The sequence below is a fragment of the Hyperolius riggenbachi genome, chromosome 3, assembly GCF_040937935.1.
Source record: "Hyperolius riggenbachi isolate aHypRig1 chromosome 3, aHypRig1.pri, whole genome shotgun sequence".
Lineage (NCBI taxonomy): Eukaryota > Metazoa > Chordata > Amphibia > Anura > Hyperoliidae > Hyperolius > Hyperolius riggenbachi.
In genome coordinates, this window is record NC_090648.1 from 437935935 (window position 1) to 437958040 (window position 22106).

The window sequence follows — 22106 nt, forward strand, 5'->3', positions numbered from 1 at the left end:
CCACCAACCACCATCAGGCCTGCCTGACTCTGAGTGAGCACTCCCTTGGACTGGTAACGCTGTCTCTTATGTGCATTTACTGGGGTAACACTGTCTGTCATGATGTGCATTTACTTCATATTTTTTTTATGCAACTACATTAGTTAGCCCCGCCACATGATGTCATGAACACGCCCATTTTGCGGCCCAGTCTCATCCTAATTTTGCCTCCTGCGGCCCCAAATTGAGTTTGAGACCCCTGATCTTAAATGATCCAAAAGATGCTTATTTTTTTTTTCTTGTAGTTTTTCAGAATGGGCATTGGAATGTTTGTGATTGATATGAATGGCAGTACCATCAGAGATGCCAGGAACAGGACCTTTGAACTAATCACACCACAAAAAATGTTCAGGTAAAAACATTTATTATTGTGACCAAGCTTGGATCATTGCTGAAATATCTGAAGTTGTAGAATACGTCAGCACACCAGTCTTTGATTTATAATGCAAAGCACATTTTATTGTGCAATATTCCACGTGATATCCGACAATTGTTTCGGGGGCCACGCAGGGTCCCCCTTTCTCAAGGCATGTGGCATAATTGCTGAAATATCTGAGGAAGGACATCAATAACTGGAACCTTGGGTATGCTTATATGTTTAGAATTATTTATTTATTTATTGTATTTATAAAGCGCCAACATATTACGCAGTGCTGAGCCAAGCTGGCTTGGAAATCTTATCCATCATGTTAGCCACGGCAAAAAAACACATCTCTACCATTCTCACTCCTTTTCTTCCTGATCACAAAACTTGTTTGGCTGGATGATCTGTAAGAGAACTATACTACTGAAGGTCAGCTCCATAGTCAGTCTACAGCCATGGGTTGATCAGCGTAGCCAGAGTAAGAAAGAGCTAGAGTTACAGGATCTTCTCAAAAAATTAGCATATTGTGATAAAGTTCATTATTTTCTGTAATGTACTGATAAACATTACACTTTCATATGTTTTAGATTCATTACACACAACTGAAGTAGTTCAAGCCTTTTATTGTTTTAATATTGATGATTTTGGCAGACAGCTCATGAAAACCCAAATTTCCTATCTCAAAAAATTAGCATATTTCATCCGACCAATAAAAGAAAAGTGTGTTTAAAACAAAAAAAGTCAACCTTCAAATAATTATGTTCAGTTATGCACTCAATACTTGGTTGGGAATCCTTTTGCAGAAATGACTGCTTGAATGCGGCGTGGCATGGAGGCAATCAGCCTGTGGCACTGCTCAGGTGTTATGGAGGCCCAGGATGCTTCGATAGCGGCCTTAAGCTCATCCAGAGTGTTGGATCTTGCGTCTCTCAACTTTCTCTTCACAATATCCCACAGATTCTCTATGGGGTTCAGGTCAGGAGAGTTGGCAGGCCAATTGAGCACAGTAATACCATGGTCAGTAAACCTTTTACTAGTGGTTTTGGCACTGTGAGCAGGTGCCAGGTTGTGCTGAAAAATGAAATCTTTATCTCCATAAAGCTTTTCAGAAGATGGAAGCATGAAGTGCTCCAAAATCTCCTGATAGCTAGCTGCATTGACCCTGCCCTTGATAAAACACAGTGGACCAACACCAGCAGCTGACATGGCACCCCAGACCATCACTGACTGTGGGTACTTGACACTGGACTTCAGGCATTTTGGCATTTCCATCTCCCCAGTCTTCCTCCAGACTCTGGCACCTTGATTTTCGAATGACATGTAAAAGTTGCTTTCATCCGAAAAAAGTGCTTTGGACCACTGAGCAACAGTCCAGTGCTTCTTCTCTGTAGCCCAGGTCAGGCACTTCTGCCGCTGTTTCTGGTTCAAAAGTGGGTTCATGCTTCCATCTGCTGAAAAGCTTTATGGAGATGAAGATTTCATTTTTCAGCACGACCTGGCACCTGCTCACAGTGCCAAAACCACTGGTAAATGGTTTACTGACCATGGTATTACTGTGCTCAATTGGCCTGCCAACTCTCCTGACCTGAACCCCATAGAGAATCTGTGGGATATTGTGAAGAGAAAGTTGAGAGACGCAAGACCCAACACGCTGGATGAGCTTAAGGCCACTATCAAAGCATCCTGAGCCTCCATAACACCTGAGCAGTGCCACAGGCTGATTGCCTCCATGCCACGCCGCATTGAAGCAGTCATTTCTGCAAAAGGATTCCCGACCAAGTATTGAGTGCATAACTGAACTTAATTATTTGAAGGTTGACTTTTTTTGTTTTAAAAACACTTTTCTTTTATTGGTCGGATGAAATATGCTAATATTTTGAGATAGGAAATTTGCGTTTTCATGAGCCGTATGCCAAAATCATCAATATTAAAACAATAAAAGGCTTGAACTACTTCAGTTGTGTGTATTTGAATCTAAAAGATATGAAAGTCTAATGTTTATCAGTACATTACAGAAAATAATGAACTTTATCACAATATGCTAATTTTTTGAGAAGATCCTGTACTGTAAGTTGTTAGTCTGGTTCCATAGCTTGTAGTCAGTCTAGGGTTAGAGCTTCACTGTTGTACTCAGTCTGTACTTGCCTGAAAATTGAAAAGCTAACTTAAAGTGAAGCAGAAGTGAGAGGAATAACGGAGTCTGCCATTTTCACATTCTAATAAACAATGCTAGTTGCCTGATGTCTATCCTGGTGCTCTGCCTCTAATACTTTAAGTCACTGGCCCAGAATGGGATTAGATACTTTGATTGTGGTTTGGCTCTACTGGCTGCATGCTTTTTGCAGGAGTGTAACCCAAAAACAGCTAAAGCCAAAAGCTCAGAATGACACCCAGGCAACTGGCATTGTTTATAAGGGAATTAAGATGATGGTCTCCATACTCCTTTCACTTCAGGTTCCTATAGCTACAGTGAAAGTCCGACAGTGATGTCAAGAGGGTGCTTCCAGCCTGGATCCCTATGTCTTCTGGTAGTAAGCCACCACAGCATCTCAACATTCTTACCTTGGTGCCGTCTGGGACAAGAGGAGAAGAGCCTGACACATGGTGCCGCTTACCCTCACTTCTATTATTGGCAGTGGGAGGGGGCACGACTAAGAAAGATTCTAACCTGTCCAATTAGACCTCTGATGGCTGGTATGATCATTCCAGATCATTTAAAAACCCAGTCTGATGTCTGTACAGACATCCTGTTAATGCTTGAACAAGTAGCCGCAGGCTAGAACAGATTTTTTTAGTTGATGGCTTTTGTTCTTGCCAACAGAAGAGTACACGTAGCTCCACTGAGCCCAATGTGCATAACTATCTCAGGCAGTTGGTCACAAAGAATAAAATATCTGTATGGCTCTTAAAACAACATAAACATGTTTGATCAGTGTTGCTTGAAACAGTCTTTCTAAATCAGGTGAGCGATGGGCAAATAGGAGTCCCACTGACTACAGTAGAGTTCCACAAATACACAAAATCTGACTTATACTAATAACACGCTAATAACCCGAAGGAGGAGACTAACTTGTTAAAATATAACTTTTAGTCAAATACCGTTAAAATGACGTATTGTTGATCCACAAGCATATATTGCAATTCTAGCAAAAGGGATTAACCCATCACTGCTTGCTATTGGTAATAATTAATTAGATATAAGAAAACCCCACCACCAACCCAACATGTTTCACCCCTTCAAATGGAGGGCTTTGTCAGGGGAAAAGTGCCTAGTGACAAGGTGCCAGTGCAAAGTGAAATAAGTTCATTAAATAAACATTTCAAACTGGAAAAACAACAAAACAGCCTTTCGGCTCTATCAGTAGTAAATTAGCTTAGCTACTGATAGAGGCAAAATTAGCAAGCAGTGATGGGCAGAACCCTTTAGCTACATATGCTAGTGGATCAACCATACATATCTGTGCCCCTACTCCTTAAAAGTATTTCAAACTTTTTAGGAATATCAGAAGCTAAGCAATTTTAGGTATTTTTTGGTATTTGATTAAAAGTTATGTTTTACCAAGTTAGCCTCCACTTTCAGGTTATCAATTGGGTTATTACAGTAGAGATCAGCCAGATATTATCACTGAAGATCGTCATTGCTCCAATTTAGAAGCTGTAGTTTGGTGAGGAGATGAGGAGGGGATTTGGCTACTTCCACTGCATTTGAAATCCAATACCCTGAAGACCAGCTGCATAAGAAATGCAGAGAATGTGATAAGGCTGCATAGAATGCAGCCATTCCCACCCTTTTTTTCCTAATATTTTGCTTCAAATTAAATGAGATTGTCAGCCACAAAATCAAACTCAATTTACCCACTACTCTGTGTTTATTACGTAGTATACATCCTAACCCTGCATGCCAATATAATCATAAATGTTTCTTCTGTAATGAATCTTATTTTAGTCAGCTTGGCTCTATTCTGGTACATTACTGGGGAGAGGGAAGTTATTATCTCCCCTTCCACACTCCTGTTTCTTACTGATTGGCTGTGGGCAGTTCGGTGTGACAGGTTGAGAAAGGAAATACACCTCACCCCTCTGCAGAAGCTGCTGAAATACAATCTATGCTGTGCTCAGATGTGTTTACAAAGTAAGCTAGATATGACAGTGCAGTGCAGAGAGGAAATGACATCAGGATTGGCTTTGTTCAGAGGTAAAAAAGATGCATAATGCCTATAGCAGTTTGCTCTTTATTTACTATATAACATTCACTGAAATCAAAATGTGGACAGTACAATACATGTTATGTAAGTAGAACAAGTATTTATCTACTTATATAGGTTTTTTTCCTGAGATAGTCTGGCTGTCCCTGCTGCTTTGATCTGAGATCTGGCCACCTGTGTGTCTGAATAAAATTGCATTTTGCCCGTTTAGAGGCATTCCATCATTACTTGCTATTCTTTCCCAGTTTCACAGCAGAGTCAGACAGGGAGAAGAAGGAATGGATGGAGGTCCTGCTGGAATGTATATCTGAGTCACTGTCTGACTACGAGGTAGCTGAGAAGATCTGGTCCAACAAAGCCAACAAGTCCTGTGCAGATTGCAGAGCTTGCAATCCAGACTGGGCGTCCATTAACCTGTGTGTCATCATATGCAAGCAGTGTGCAGGTGAGTGCCGTTACAATAAACTACAAACCTGAGTGTTTGCAACATCTTAATGGCCATCCCAGCAGATAAAAATTGTGCATTCAGGTCCTCCAGCACCCAACACAGAGCTGCAAAATGTTCACCCATATCTCCTGTTACAACTTAGATTTTTCTTTGGGTGGAACTTACTCTAAATAAATAAAAATTCAATTTAAAAAAAATATATAATTATTTTCAATAAAATACACCCTTTGTTGGCGTATGATTTCAAAATAGACAGCGACGTTGTAGATAAACACCTCAAACTGTATTGCTATCCTGTCTATTAAACAATTAAATACCCATATATCCTTGAATATAATTTGACCGTGTGTATAAGTCGACTCCAGTATCTGACACTTTTAAGCTGGAATTTTTTATTGACTCAAGTATAAGTCTACCCAGTCAAGGTAACGACGGCTACACATGGGGACCAGGAGGAATTAGCAGCTGCACTTGGGGCCCAGGACTGCACTGCATATAGTATTGCAACCAATAACTCCCCCTGGCTCCCAAGTGCAGCAATTAAATAATTCACCTTCCTGCAGCCCAGTATCCCCCCCCCCCCCGTTCCTTTCCTTATTAATTGTTGTGGCCATAACTTTCGGACCTGTGTTTTCTTGGAATTTCCTTTATCAAGAAAGTGTCACTTACCACTGGGTAAATTGCTGCAAATGGGTATGTCACTAATAGTACACACACAATTCAGTGTGCTCAGTGTTGCCCGTGACTTGTGTATAAGTCGACCCCTATACTTTTATTTAGTAAATCAAACCTAAATTTCTAGACTTATAGTCAAGTATGTACGGTAAATTTGCTGTTACGATGCCCGGCGACAATATTTTATTTTTCATTTAGATGAATATATTCGCTGCTTTGTATACTTTTTTTTTAACCAATTATTAAATACTGATGAAAAAATAGAGATGAAGAAATTAATAAATTTAAAAGTATTAAATTATACCTGAACGCTTGCACAGGACAGAAGGAAAACGGAGATAAATGCACCCTGTATATATTTAGAGAGATTAGCCTGTCTAATTCCCCCTCATCTGTGACTAATCACAACTGTAATTTGATCTCTTAGCTGTGTCAGCTGGCTGCCTCGGCAGAGCAGCTAATTTGTAAATTCAGGATGTTAACCCTACGTCTGCTTCCATGAAAAGCAGGAAGTAGACACTGCACATTTATTGCAGGATTTGTATCATTGCGTATCTTTTATAGCAGAGAGGTAATTATGAGTTTAGGTCCGCTTTGAACCTTAGCTCTCAACCTATTACACCTACTATGGTATTGTTACTTACCCCCATTCTATATATTTTCCTTTTAAGGCTTCTATTAGGCCTGGAACCCACTGAAAAACGCAAACGCAAAACGCAACCGCTAGCGTTTTGTCTGAGCGGTTTGCAAGCGGATTCATGCGCGTTTTGGGTTGTGTTTTGCAACATTGTATTTTTTTCCCCAGCGGGTGCCTAGCGTTTTGCGTTTTGCGTTTTTATCCTGATTGGTCCTGTGAATTATTTTTAATTTTGTTACAGTGTGCTGAACCGCAAAACGCTAGCAAAACCGCTCAGTTTAGGTTTTGCTGAGCGTTTCCGCTAGCGGTTCAATACTTTACATTGAAGCGCTAACGCTCCCAAAATGCTGCATGTCCTGCGTTTGCGTTTCTGAGAAACGCAAACGCTCCTGTGGAAGTTGCCCCATCCATTAACATTAGCCCAGCGTTTTGGCAAACTGCTAGCGTATCGCAGTGCTGCCAAAACGCTGCCAAAAGCGCTCCTGTGGGTTCCAGCCCTTATAGTGCTTTACTGTTATATCACCCCCTATAGTTCCCCAATATATAGTACCTAACCTTTTATATTGCCCTCTCTACGGTGTCCCTGCTACAGCATGTCCATATATAGTGCTGTCAATATAGTGGCCCCAATTTTAACTACCGTATATACTCGCATATAAGCTGACCTGCATATAAGCCCCCCAACTTTTACCTAAAAAAACAGGGAAAAATGATTGACCCCCATATAAGCCGGGGGTAGGAAATGCTGGATTGGTGCAGGCCGCGTGATCCCCCCAGTGTGTCCCAGTATAGCTAGTATAGTGCCCAGTATGGGTAGGTAGTGCCCCAGTATACCTAGTAAAGTGCCCAGTATAGCTAGTATAGTGCCCAGTATAGCTAGTATAGTGCCCAGCATAGCTAGTATAGTGCCCAGTCTGGGTAGGTAGTGCCCCAGTGCCAGTATAGCTAGTATAGTGCCCAGTATAGCTAGTATAGTGCCCAGTCTGGGTAGGTAGTGCCCCAGTATAGCTAGTATAGTGCCCAGTATAGCTAGTATAGTGTCCCAGTATTGGTAGGTAGTGCCCCAGTAGAGCTAGTAAAGTGCACAGTATAGCTAGTATAGTGCCCAGTATAGCTAGTAAAGTGCCCAGTATAGCCAGTAAAGTGCCCAGTATAGCTAGTATAGTGCCCCAGTATTGGTAGGTAGTGCCCCAGTAGAGCTAGTAAAGTGCACAGTATAGCTAGTATAGTGCCCAGTATAGCTAGTAAAGTGCCCAGTATAGCTAGTATAGTGCCCAGTATAGCAAGTATAGTGCCCAGTATAGCAAGTATAGTGCCCAGTATAGCCAGTAAAGTGCCCAGTATAGCTAGTAAAGTGCCCAGTATAGCCAGTATAGTGCCCAGTATAGCCAGTAAAGTGCCCAGTATAGCCAGTAAAGTGCCCAGTATAGCCAGTAAAGTGCCCAGTATAGCCAGTATAGTGCCCAGTATAGCCAGTATAGTGCAACCCCCCCCCCCCCCCCCCCCGCGCGGCCGCCGCTGCTATTACCTGTTCAGCCAGCGGCCACTTCCTCTAATCTGGGTTCCCCTCTCGCTCTCCATCATGCGTATAAGTGTATCACAGCAGCGCGCCCGCCGCTGCTGCTGTGACGAGGCAGGAGAGAGCGGTTTCTCTGGTAACAGCGATGTCGCCGTTACCAGGGGAACCGCTCTCTCCTGCCGGGCGTGCTGCTGTGATACACTTATACGCATGATGGAGAGCGAGAGGGAAACCCGGATTAGAGGAAGCGGCCGCTGGCTGAACAGGTAATAGCAGCGGCGGCCGTGGAGGGAGCGGGCGGGCGGGGGGAGCCGCGGACCACCACCCACCACCCAAGACTCGCTTACAAGCTGACCCCAGAACTTTTGGCCCCCTTTTTGGGGGTCAAAAATTCGTCTTGTATGCGACTATATATGGTACTCCTCACAGTACTACCCCACTATAATGCCTCCGAATTACAGTGTCCTCCTGTTATATGCAGAGCCGCATTATCCACAAGGCAAACCTAAGCAGTTGCCTAGGGTCTGAAGAGAGTCTAGGGACCTGTTGGACGCTAACCCCCACCAAATCTTACTAAAAAAGACAGATGATCATCAGCAGTGGGCAAAACATGCTATCTTGTCTAGAACCCCATTTCATCTGAATCCCTTTTATGGTTATATGACAAACAAAAAAAGTGTTCAGGGTAAAGCTAGGAACACAAGCTAGATTACTTATGTAAAGGATTCTAAAGGCCTCCTTTCCATGCCCATTTCCATCAGTGTTGCCAACCATCAGTAAATTTACTGACAGTCAGTAAAAAAGTCAACAAATCTGGGCTGTCAGTAAAGTCCATGAAAAACTTTGTGGTGTCAGTTAAAAAATCTCTCTCTCCCAAAAGATCACAGCACTTACTGCTTATCAGTTCACGTATCACTCTGGAATGTACACTGCTCTAGCTAAAGGTGGCCATACATCTGTAGACTTGGCGGCCAATCGACCGTCAGATAAGACAATTATTATTGATATTATAAAAATTGGTGCCACCAAAAGCATGCCTAGACAATCAAACCAATTTTGGCCCAAATAATGGAGAACAAACATGATGGAAACCCCCGGTCGCATCCCCCAAATGTAAATATATCAAAGTGCCCCCGATCCCACCACCCTTAGATGCAGTGCATTAATACTTTGGGCCTGTTTCCACTGCACGCAGATTGGATGCAGAACAGACGCAGAAAAACTGACTCCAGTGAATGCCTATGGGAAAATCTGCATCAGAAAAACTGCGTATAGTGGAAACAGGCCCATAGGCATTCATTGGAGTCAGTTTTTCTGCATCCATTCTACATCCAATCTGCATGAAACAGGCTCTAAATCTGTCCGGTGTCTGCCACTGCACTTTTCTTCCTCATTTGCAGCCCACGTGGTTGCCGGTGTATTGCACGTGGAGCGCATGTGTGATATTTTTCATTTAATTTCAGTAATATTAGATGTCAGTAAAAAAAAGTGTTCTGTGAGTACATTTTTTATGCTTTTTTAGTAAAAATGTATTTCTGAGGTTGGCAACACTGATTTCCATGCAGGTGACCCATTGCAATGCCGTTGCTCCACAGTTTTCCCTGATGTGATCTCATTTATTTAGAATGAATGGAACTGCACCACAAACACACTGAAATGCATTCCACCATGTGTTGCCATGGTGAATCACAACACATGGATGAGGACATCAGACAGTGCAGTCTAGGCACTCCTGAGGTCTCTGCGTATGGCCTCACTGTGCGCTTCTGAAAATGCATTCAGCAACGCACAAGGCCTAAGGGTGGATCATTAGCGTCAATAACACCTCCTCGCCCCTGACTCCATTTTTCTCCTTCTCACCCCGCATGCCAGAAGCCACATAGTTGTGTGCTGTCCCTCCTTCTCCCTCCGTAGCAACAGATGTGTTGTTAGCCTGTAGACTAGCATCGCATCTGTACAGCACTGGGCTTGCACTGTTGCTTAAGGTACTGAGACCCAATCACTGAGGGTGACAGCAATTGTAAGCGTGTACCTAGCCTAAGAAAGAGCATACTGTACGTGCTTTTATCAAACAATTCTGTCTCAGGATTGTTGTCAGCCTTTTGCATATCATATGAATAACCACGTTTTCACGACTGCAGTAGTACCTCAGAAATAATCTTTATTCACAACAATACATGATTAAAAACAATTAAAAACACTGTGATCCCCCAGGCCCATGATTGTACAATGATAGCATACAGTCAATACTGGTTATGTAAATGAATTATCCCTGCTGGGCTCGTAAATTCTCATTATCAGCAGCATATTGTTCCAAACATCTGTCCCCCACCAGCAAGTGCTAAATAACAGTGTTCAATATGGTGGGACACTGGGGCAAGACTGCTGCTGATCCTGGAACACTGATCTAATATATCAATAAATAATGACAATGATGTAAGTGCTATTCTGGAAACACTGTGCAATTATGCAATAAAAGTGCTAGTGCCTCAAATCCAATAATCTATAATCATATAAACAATAATGATCTATAAATCCTATAAACAATAATAATGACAAGAGTAGTGAGCTGAAAGTGCATCAAGAAAAATAAAGTGTATAGAGATGTACATAGGCGCCAGTAGGATAAAAATTACTAAAAACGTTTAAACCGTTTGGGATGCGGTGGTGGACCAGCCAACCAAAAACAGACACAAGTACTGTCGATTATAGTTGTAAACAATTTATTCGCATAGTCCTAAAACAAGTTGCAACGCGTTTCGCAGGTAAAATCCCGCTTCCTCAGGCAATAAACAGCAGCGGTACACAGCACGGAGTCGGATCTACGCATGGCACCTCTGTAGGGTTTTTACCTGTGAAACGCGTTGCAACTTGTTTTAGGAGTATGCGAATACAGAGGTGCCATGCGTAGATCCGCTCCCTAACACTGCTAACACTGCTACTGCCTATAGAGTGCGTCCTAGTGGCTGAAGCTCTGGCGCTTTGAGTCCTCCAGGAGAAAAGCACAATATAAATGTTATTTGTCTTTTTTGTCTACTTTTTTCTGTTGTTATGAGAATGTGTATTTTGGGTCGATGACTCTAGTCCCTTATAAACATTTATTCCCTATAAAGGTTTTATTGCCAGTGGATAGGATGAGGCAATATTAGGGGCTCAAATGTTGTTTGTTTACAGGATTGTTGTCAGGTCATATGCATGCATTCACTATGAGGTCACATCCCTACTTTTCACTCTATGGGCCCAATCCAATTTGCGTTTTCTCCTAAGTGCTGACAAGTTAAACAGGAGATGGAAATTTTTCCCAGGAGAAAACTTTGGAGAAATAAGTGAATTGGATCAGGCTCTACCTCTTTTATATATACTGCTTTCGGTTGGGTCATTAGACTTCTCCTGTGATTAAATAGTAAAACTGTATAGATACGGAGTCATGTCACTGGTATGCTTGTCTTTGTCATGCAGGTCAGCACAGAAGCCTGGGAACCAACATCTCTAAAGTGCAAAGCCTGAAACTAGACACCAGCATCTGGAGCAATGAGATAGTACAGGTGTGACTCATCCCTTCCTGCAGAAACATTCATAGATGGTGAATCAGTTAATTTCTCAAGTGGTTTTAGGCAGCTTGAGGCTATCCAGTGTCAAGTAAAACTGTCATGTGGACTAGCTACTGTTCCATGTATTATTATTATTTTTAACAGTAGAGTCTCAATTATCCGGCACTGACTGTGATTGGCTGATGCCAGATAAATGTGCTTTCTGGTCGTTTGAGACTCAATGTTAAAGGGAACCTAAACCGAGAAGGATATGGATTTTTCCTTTTAAAACAATACCAGTTGCCTGACTCTTCTGCTGATCCTGTGTCTCTAATACTTTCAGCCACAGCCCCTGAACAAGCATGGAGATCAGGTGCTCTGACTGAAGTCAGACTGGATTAGCTGCATGCTTGTTTCAGATGTGTGATCCAGCCACTAATACAGCCAAAGAGATCAGCAGGGCAGCCAGGCAACTGGTATTGTTTAAAAGGAAACATCCATATTCCTCTCAGTTTGGGTTCCCTTTAAAGAGACTCTGTAACAAAATGTTGAGCCTTATTTCTTCTATCCTATATGTTCTTATAGCTGTTCTAATGTGCTCTGTCTTACTGCAGCCTTTCCTATTTGCGCAGGGGCTGTATTATCTCTGTTATATGATCTATTCTTTTCTCCTCTGTGGGGTCTGTCAGCTCAGGCAGTCAGGCTGGAATGTGCTGTGCTGCTTGTGATTGGATAGAAGCTATACACACCCTCTCCAGGCCCCCTGCACACTCTGTATGACTCACACACTGAGCTACTCTCAGCCTATCATTTGCTATGTCTTTTGTTTGTAAACACTGCATAAAAATGGTAATTACAAGCCAGGATTGCAGCAGGGAGTGGCAGAAACAGCACAGAGGGGCCCAGGAGAACATAATGAATAGAATGGTATGCTTTTTATTGTAAGAATTTTACAGTAAAGATTCTCTTTAAAAATAGGCCTAGCTAATACAGTACTACAGTATAGTCCACTCTTTATACATAACATATACATAATTCTGTATTAAATGTTAAAATACAGTCATTGAAAGTATATTAACCTTGGGGGAGCTGCGGAGGCCAGTCTAAGCACAGCAGAGTCCACATGCAGCCTAAGTTGGGTTTCACCACTGTGAGTACTGTCAGCGATTAGTGCTGATTGGTTGAGATTGCTGGGAGAATAACTGCCCCCTCAGTTTATAGTTGAGCTCCATAGCTGAGCTATCCATTTTAATCTTTCATTTCAGAAAAAAATAGGGAGGCTTGGTTTATATTTGAATCAAATGATATTGGCATATACAGGGTAAACAGTTCTCACTGGAGCTTCTTTAATGACATTTGCGTGATTCTAACTGAAAGTGATGATTAACATTTGCAGCTTTTTATAATGCTGGGCAATGATCGGGCCAACCGGTTCTGGGCAGCTCATCTGCCACCATGTGAGGTTCTCCATCCTGATGACGGCATTGAACAAAGAAAGGACTTCATAACGTACAAATACCGAGATGGGAGGTACAGAGCCCCTCACCCCCACTACAGCACACAGGAGGAAATCCTCAAGGTAAATACAATAGTGCTTGCTAAGAATGAATACTGAACTGGAAGATTGGGCTTAAAGTGTACCTGTGCCGAAGCTCAGGTACACAAAATCAGATACTTACCTATAGAGAGGGAAGCCTCAGGATCCGATTGAGGATTCCCTCTGTATTCTTATATCCCCCCGTCACTGAGTGTGTCCCCCCGCCTGGAAGATTAGCGACAATGCATTGTCAATGCATTGCTCTTCTTCCTTATTCATGGCCGCGCAATAGCCGACTTAGCCAGCCTGGGCATACGCAGTGAACCGGAGCTGCGGGCTTCATGCTACTGCACATGAGAGGGCGAGCTTGCACGGCTACAGTGCAGCCATGAATAAGGAAGTGGCTCAGTGCGGCCCTGGCCTCTGCAACAGGGAAGCCTCAATATGATCCTGATAGTGATGGTCGAGTTGATGCAAATTTGTATGCAAATGTATGCAGCTCGAAAATGAACCAATTAAATTTTACCTAAGCAGGAATTGATTGGCTCATTTTCAAACTGCATACATTTGCATCAACTCGAAGTTATTTGCATCTACTTGACCATCACTACTGGAAACGTATTAAGCTTATGGGTGGATTCACACTATGCATGTTGCTGTAAGTTATTTGAATCTGCTTGACCATCACTAGATCCTGAGGCTTCCCTCTCTTCAGCGCAAGATCTTGTTTTGAACCTGAGGTTCCCTTTAAGAAGTACAGCATTAGTGTTTTTCCCACAGATGCTTTCTGTGCAATTCTTACCAGTACATGTGAGTCTAGTGGTAAAAGAAAGGATCCTTTGTAGCACATGCTGTAAGTCAGACATATAACATTCATCTATCAGGATTCCCTAAAGGCTACTAAAGCTTTTGTAGTTCATTCGGGGATAAAATCCCAAAAGGGTCAAGGATGTAGCAAAATCTTTTCTGCTGAATACACTATAGAAACAAATGGAGGAATCTGAATAAAGGCAGACTTTTTCTTTAACCACTCGAGGACCACAGTGGAAACCCCCCCTAAAGACCAGGCTAATTTTTATGAAAATGGCCACTGCAGCTTTAAGGACAAGCTGCAGGGCCACACAACACAGCACACTAGTGATCCCCCCTCCTTTTCTCCGCACCAACAGAGCTCTCTGTTGGTGGGGTCAGATCACCCCCTGGATATTTATTTGTTTGTTTATTTGTAATTAATTGTTTTGTTTTTTTTTATAAATTTTGCTATTTTTTTATTTTTTATATATTTCCCCTTCCCTCCCTCCCTCCGGTGGCCCATCCATGTGATCAGCTGTCATAGGCTTCAGCCTATGACAGCAGATCACCGTCGACAGTCAGGAGTGGACAGTACAGTGCTGCTGCGATTGCCGTTCAGAGGCTGAAAGGAGATGTGCGCACACCCTGCGCGCGACCTCCTTTAGTAGCCGGCTCCAGGACCTGACACCATTGGCGTGGAGCGGGCCTTAGAGTAGTTAAAGAGGCGCTGTAGTGACATATAGTAGAATGCAGATAATTATTCTGAATACCCTATTTTAATTCTATGTTAATTTTCCTAGTTTCAGCATCAGAAACACTTCCTATATCTATGTATTGCTGTAACCTTGCCCTCCCAGTGATGCTTAGCCTAGGCTATTTAGCTCTGTGGAATTCTCCTCCCAGAGCACTCTGGGAAACCAGGCACTGCATATTTTGTACTGGCTTCACAACTCCTAGTAAGTTAGGGCTGGTTCACACGGACGTTTTGCTGGCTATAAACACAGTGTTTTAAAAGTAAAGTTTTTAGGGATCTACCGCCCTCCCATGCAAGTGAATGGGAGCGTTTAGTACAAGCTTTTGCAGGCTTTCATGAAAGCCTGGCAGTTGATCCCAGCATCTCGTCTCATCTCAAAAGCAACATGCAGCTTCTAGAAGGCGTTTGAAAGCCAGCAAAAGCCACTGAAAGCCCATAAAAGCCAAAGAAACCCCATAAAAGCCCAGCCTTTCCATATACTTCCTGTAAAAGCCACCAAAATGCAATGCTCTCCTGAAAGCCATTAAAGAAAACCTGTAACATCAAAAAGTTCCCCTGGGGGGTACTCACCTCGGGAGGGGGAAGCCTCAGAGTCCCAATGAGGCTTCCCACGCCGTCCTCCGTCCCTCGGGGGTCTTGCTGCAGCCCTCCGAACAGCGGCGATGTAAATATTTACCCTCCTGGCCCCTGCGCAGGCGCTGTGGCGGCTCTCGACTCCGAAATAGGCGGAAATACCCAATCGCCGTCGGGTCTGCTCTACTGCGCAGGCGCAAGTCTCCGGCGCCTGCACAGTAGAGCGGACCTGACTGAGATCGGGTATTTCCGTCTACTTCGGAGCGGAAAGCTGCAACAGCGCCCCTGCTGGAGCCTGGAAAGGTAAATATTGAACTAGCTGTCGGGTTGCTGTTGAGAGGGCTGCAGCGAGACCCCCGTGGGACAGAGGACGGCGTGGGAAGTCTCATTGTGACCCTAATGCTCCCCCCTCCCGAGGTGAGTACCCCCCAGGGGAACTTTTTGATGTTACAGTGTCTCTTTAAAAGCCTTCAAAAGCCATTAAAAGCTAAGCTGTTAAAATGCTGGCATTCTTGAAAAAAAAAAAACCACAGCGTTTGAACGATGCGCTAAGCAGAAGCTCAGCAGAAGCCCATGTGAACCAGCCCTAAAAATTCAGCAGCGCTGCACCTTATACTGGTTAGCAAAGCAATTTCTGGTCCATTTACTATGGCTGAGAGGAAATGTACCTTAAAGAGAACCCAAGGCGGGGTTCTGACAATGCAATCCACATACAGAGGCTGGGTCTGCCTATACTGCCCAGCCTCTGTTGCTATTTCAATCCCCCCTAAGTTCCCACTGCACTCTGCAATCCCCCATAAGTGGGCCCGCTCATGGCCGTTTTGGGGGGGCAGGAGGCTTTGCAGCATGAGGGGAGAGCTTTGCACATCAGCGGGGAGGGGGGAAAGTCCCACCCTCCCTCACCTTGGGATCTCCCCTCTGCATCTATCTGTTAGCAGCGGTGGCGGCAGCTATAATTACCTCCATTCACCACCGGAGGTCTCCGATCTGCAAGGGCTTCTCCGATCTGCAAGGGCTTCACATTACTTCCTGTTTTAACAGGATGTAATGTGAAGCCCTTGCAGATCGGAGACCGCTGGTGGTGAATGGAGGTAATTATAGCTGCCGTCGCTGCTACTGACACTTCGATAGATGCAGGAGGGGGAGCGCAGAGGGGAGAGCCCGAGGTGAGGGAGTGGGGGACTTTCCCATCTCCCAGCTGATGTGCAAAGCTCTCCCCCTCATGCTGCGACCCCTCCTGCCCCCCCAAAACGGCAGGGGGGCAGGGGCTGCTTCCCCTATTGTTACGCCAGTGTAGATGATATCAGCATTTGAAAGGTGAACAAATATATTATAATTTGCTTCCTGTTGTAAATGTATTGCCCCCAGAAGACTTTAACCCAGCCCAAACTAAGGGAAATGTATACTTTTACATATAATAATCTCACTGCATCTTCAGGATCTATTGGAAGATTAATATTATCCCATTTACCCTGGCTGATTTTTAGCTGTTGGATATAATCACAGATACTATTCCTGACTACGCTGATTGAAATCTACACCCTGTTTGGAACCGGTTATTCCTGCCAGGGCATAGACTTCAATCAGTGCCACTCTCTTGCCGCTGCAGCCCCCTCACTTCGCTGTCGGTATGATGGCAGAACTCCCTGAGCTGGTCAGAAGCGATTTCATTGGTTCCTGACCCTGTAATCATTGTGAGCCAAGCACATTGGCTCACATTGATCACAGGGTCAGGGCCAATTGAATCGGCTCCTGACCGGCTCAGGGATCTCTAACGTCATAGGTAAGGCAGAGCGAGGGGGCTATGGCGACGGGAGAGCAGCAGGTGGTAGCGGTGTGGCAGTGAGCAGTGATGTCAGCGAGGGCTGTTGCACACCTAAAAGCAGGGGCGTTTCTAGGGTCCCTGGAGATCAGTGGCACCTGTGGGCACCAGGAGGGGAGGTAATGGGCATGGCCATGCGGTGAGTGGGCGTGGCCATGGGTGGGGCCAAATGAACATGAACTTAGCAGCGGTGTAAGCTACGGATAACGGGCCTGCCCATCGAAATATTGGACGGAGCCCCCTGTCCTTTATTTCGATCATTTACAATCAGTATAGGCATAGATCAAAGATGTATACGCACATACAATTTTGATTGGTCAATCACTGACCCCCAATTTCCCACCCCCGTGCAGTAAGTGGGCCAACAGACAATGAATTTTATGAACAGAGCTAAAATTGGCTAATCAAAATTGTATGTGTGTACCAGGCTTTACAGCTAATACTGTACATACTGAAAGTAGCAGGGATCAGCATACAATACAGCTGGTTTACAATCAATAAAGGCACAGAGTAACACCTTACACTGTACACACTGGAGGTAAATCAGCACACAGTGCAAGCACTAGAGAACAGCGTATACTGTACATACTGTAGGCAGCAGAATTCAGCACACTGCAGCTAGCGTGCCAAAAATATGACGATCACGTTGTGTGGCGTGCTTATCGCGCCGCACCAAAAAATGGGTGGGCCATGGACCAGAATATAGGTGTGGTAACGGGTGGAGACAAATTTACATGAACCTAGCAATGGTGGGACATCAGATTAGGACAGTGGTGGCAAACCTTTTGGAGGCCGAGTGCCCAAACTGCAACCCAAAAGTCACTTACCGGTATCTATCGCAAAGTGGCAACAGCAATTTAAACTAAATACTGTACAAACGTTTTAACTCATACATGAACATTATGGAAAATCCAAGTTGAAAATAAACTGTGAAGATAAACAATTTCATCCATCCTACTCCTGAAAAATGTATTCAATTTTTTAGAACCTCCCAGTTTTATTTTCTGTTTTAAAACGCTAAAAAAGTAGGTTTAATGCTATTGTCTCATATGATAAGGATTCAGCTTTTCCCATAGTCTCGCAGTTAGCAATCATGTGACCCCCAACAAGACATATTCAGCAATCATGAGGCCCCCAACAAATCAGGAGGCCCCCAACAAGACAAATTCAGCAATCATGAGGCCTCCAACAAATCATGAGGCCCCCAACAAGACAAATTCAGCAATCATGAGGCCCCCAACAAGACAAATTCAGCAATCATGAGGCCCCCAACAAATCATGAGGCCCCCAACAAGACAAATTCAGCAATCATGAGGCCCCCAACAAATCATAAGGCTCCCAACAAGACACATTCAGCAGTCATGAGGCACATAAATAGACAGCATTTCACATAAATAGGCAGAATGCCCCCTTAATATGGTAGCCCCCCCAAGTTAGGTAGTGAGTGACAGGGACCCCCAGGTTAGCTAGTGAGTGACAGGCGCCTCCAGTTAGGTAGTGAGTGACAGGGACCCCGATAGTGAGTGACAGGGAGCACCTTTAGGTAGTGAGTGAGTGCCAGGGAGCCCCTTTAGGCAGTGAGTGAGTGCCAGGAAGCCCCTTTAGGCAGTGAGTGAGTGCCAGGAAGCCCCTTTAGGCAGTGAGTGAGTGCCAGGAAGCCCCTTTAGGCAGTGAGTGAGTGCCAGGAAGCCCCTTTAGGCAGTGAGTGAGTGCCAGGGAGCCCCTTTAGGCAGTGAGTGAGTGCCAGGGAGCCCCTTTAGGCAGTGAGTGAGTGACAGGAAGCCCCTTTAGGCAGTGAGTGAGTGACAGGAAGCCCCTTTAGGCAGTGAGTGAGTGACAGGGAGCCCCTTTAGGCAGTGAGTGAGTGACAGGGAGCCCCTTTAGGCAGTGAGTGAGTGACAGGGAGCCCCTTTAGGGAGTGAGTGAGTGACAGGGAGGCCCTTTAGGGAGTGAGTGAGTGCCAGGGAGCCCCTTTAGTGAGTGAGTGCGTGCCAGGGAGCCCCTTTAGTGAGTGAGTGCGTGCCAGGGAGCCCCTTTAGTGAGTGAGTGCGTGCCAGGGAGCCCCTTTAGTGAGTGAGTGCGTGCCAGGGAGCCCCTTTAGTGAGTGCGTGCCAGGGAGCCCCTTTAGGGAGTGGGTGCGTGCCAGGGAGCCCCTTTAGGGAGTGGGTGCGTGCCAGGGGAGCCCCTTTAGGGAGTGGGTGCGTGCCAGGGGAGCCCCTTTAGGGAGTGAGTGAGTGCCAGGGGAGCCCCTTTAGGGAGTGAGTGAGTGCCAGGGGAGCCCCTTTAGGGAGTGAGTGAGTGCCAGGGGAGCCCCTTTAGGGAGTGAGTGAGTGCCAGGGGAGCCCCTTTAGGGAGTGAGTGAGTGCCAGGGAGCCCCTTTAGGGAGTGAGTGAGTGCCAGGGAGCCCCTTTAGGGAGTGAGTGAGTGACAGGGAGCCCCTTTAGGGAGTGAGTGAGTGACAGGGAGCCCCTTTAGGGAGTGAGTGAGTGACAGGGAGCCCCTTTAGGGAGTGGGTGCGTGCCAGGGGAGCCCCTTTAGGGAGTGGGTGCGTGCCAGGGGAGCCCCTTTAGGGAGTGAGTGAGTGCCAGGGGAGCCCCTTTAGGGAGTGAGTGAGTGCCAGGGGAGCCCCTTTAGGGAGTGAGTGAGTGCCAGGGGAGCCCCTTTAGGGAGTGAGTGAGTGCCAGGGGAGCCCCTTTAGGAAGTGAGTGAGTGCCAGGGGAGTCCCTTTAGGGAGTGAGTGAGTGACAGGGAGCCCCTTTAGGGAGTGAGTGAGTGACAGGGAGCCCCTTTAGGGAGTGAGTGAGTGACAGGGAGCCCCTTTAGGGAGTGAGTGAGTGACAGGGAGCCCCTTTAGGGAGTGAGTGAGTGACAGGGAGCCCCTTTAGGGAGTGAGTGAGTGACAGGGAGCCCCTTTAGGGAGTGAGTGAGTGACAGGGAGCCCCTTTAGGGAGTGAGTGAGTGACAGGTAGCCCCTTTAGGGAGTGAGTGACAGGGAGCCCCTTTAGGGAGTGAGTGAGTGCCAGGGAGCCCCTTTAGGGAGTGAGTGAGTGCCAGGGAGCCCCTTTAGTGAGTGAGTGACAGGGAGGCCCCCTCTCTAGCCGCCGCCGCTCCCCCCCCCCTACCTCTCAGCAGACCTCAGGATCAGCGGCGACCCGACCAGATGTACGAGCGGGCGCTGGACGCACCCGCTCGATATGCGGAAGTGATGTCACTTCCGCATATCAGTGCGGGCGCTGGGTCCTAGCGCCCGCACGATTGGTCGCCGGCTCGCCGCCTGATCCTGAGGTCTGAGACGCGGCGGCGGCGGCGGCGGCTGGAGGGAGCCGCTGACAGAGGGGGCAGCGGCGGCCGGGAGATCCGTGGCACCCCAGGAAAGATTGGGGGCACGTGCCCCCCTAAAACAGGGCTAGCGACGCCCCTGCCTAAAAGCATTGGCATAATCGCAAACACTAGGCGTTGTTAGAAGTGATTTTTCTAAGCGATCCTAGGCCTGTGCCAAGCGATTTTCTAGTTATGCCTAGTGATTTTTGGAGCGTTTTGTTTAGCGATTTTTTATTTTTTGTATAGTAGAGTTGGAAGTGTATAGCTTTTGTAAAAAAAGAAAAAAAAAATGGAAAATCGCTTTGTTGTAGCGGTTTTAGAGTGATTTTCCACGTTGCTATACTTAACATTGAGGCTGAATCGCCTCAGAAATGCTGCATCACTTTGGTGCGATCCATCCCATTCAAATACATTAGCCAAGCGCTTTTTTAAAGCGCTCAGAAGCGCTCTAAGGGCTTGATTCACTAAACCGTGATAACTCAAATATCACACCTTATCAAAGATATCACACCTTATCAAAGTTAACATGCCTTAGTAGCATAGCGAGCGCTAAGTACCTGCAGGGGCTCAGGGCAGGACGAGTGCCATTGTCAATTAGCAGGCATAAGTTCGTAGCGCTTGCTTTATAATAAGCAATAACTTTAATAAGGTGTGATATCTTTGATAAGGTGTGATAATTGAGTGATCACAGTTTAGTGAATTAAGCCCTAGGTGTGTACCAGCCCTAAGACGTTTTTTTTCAAACCAGCAGTCTGTGGTCCTTAAAGGAAACCAGAGCTGCGGGATCCTTAAAGAGACTCCGTAACAAAAATTGCATCCTGTTTTTTATCATCCTACAAGTTCCAAAAGCTATTCTAATGTGTTCTGGCTTACTGCAGCACGTTCTACTATCACCATCTCTGTAATAAATCAACTTATCTCTCTCTTGTCAGACTTGTCAGCCTGTGTCTAGAAGGCTGCCAAGTTCTTCAGTGTTGTGGTTCTGTGATGCATCTTCCCCCTCCAGGCCCCTCTCTGCACACTGCTGTGTGTTATTTAGTTTAGTGCAGCTTCTCTCTGCTCTATTATCTTTTACAAGCTGGATAAATCCTCCTCTGAGCTGGCTGGGCTTTCACATACTGAGGAATTACATACAGGCAGAGCTGTCTGCACTCTGCAGGAAGAAACAGCCTGACACTTCAGTGGAAGATAGCTGCAGGGGGAAAGAAACACACAAATGATCTCTTGAGATTCAAAAGGAAGGGTGTATACAGCCTGCTTGTGTATGAATGTATTTTCTATGTGTGGACATACTGTACATCAACCTACTTCCTGTTTTGGTGGCCATTTTGTTTGTTTATAAACAAACTTTTTAAAACTGTTTTTAACCACTTTTAATGCGGCGAGGAGCGGCGAAATTGTGACAGAGGGTAATAGGAGATGTCCCCTAACGCACTGGTATGTTTACTTTTGTGCGATTTTAACAATACAGATTCTCTTTAAGATTATAAACTCACACGAAGCTTCCTCCAGCTCCATAAGCACGTGTTAGTCCCTCGCCACCCTCCCACGGTCTGCCGTTCAGCTGCAATCAGCCCCGATAATTGACTCAGTCGCGCCAGTCTGGGCTACTGCGCATGGAGGAAGCTCCAGATGAGTATAAAATCTTTAGGGTCCCTCAGCTCTGGTACTCTGGCCAGAGACTGCTGGTATGGAAGTTATTAATGTACCCACCTGACCACTAGAGGTCACAGTTGGGAGGTAGAGGCAGGCTTTCTATTGTGTTCAATATAAAACAGTGGCCTTAATACGTTCCCTTTAATGACTGAAAGTGTGGATTTTAGGAAGACAAGGTAAACAAATACATACGCCACATGTGAGATCCTCTAGGCACTTTTAGATATCTGGTTT

The 22106-nt window shown here is 45.4% G+C and overlaps 1 protein-coding gene across 3 annotated transcripts in view; it reads left to right on the plus strand.

The window, feature by feature from the left end:
• Positions 1-22106, plus strand: part of ARAP3 (ArfGAP with RhoGAP domain, ankyrin repeat and PH domain 3) — a 224267-nt gene that overhangs the window by 128655 nt on the left and 73506 nt on the right. For all 3 annotated transcript variants that reach the window (XM_068277706.1, XM_068277705.1, XM_068277707.1), the window contains exons 10-13: positions 285-391; positions 4854-5053; positions 11347-11432; positions 12814-12996. In XM_068277706.1, coding sequence (XP_068133807.1) covers positions 285-391; positions 4854-5053; positions 11347-11432; positions 12814-12996 — 576 coding nt within the window. The remainder of the gene's footprint in view (positions 1-284; positions 392-4853; positions 5054-11346; positions 11433-12813; positions 12997-22106) is intronic.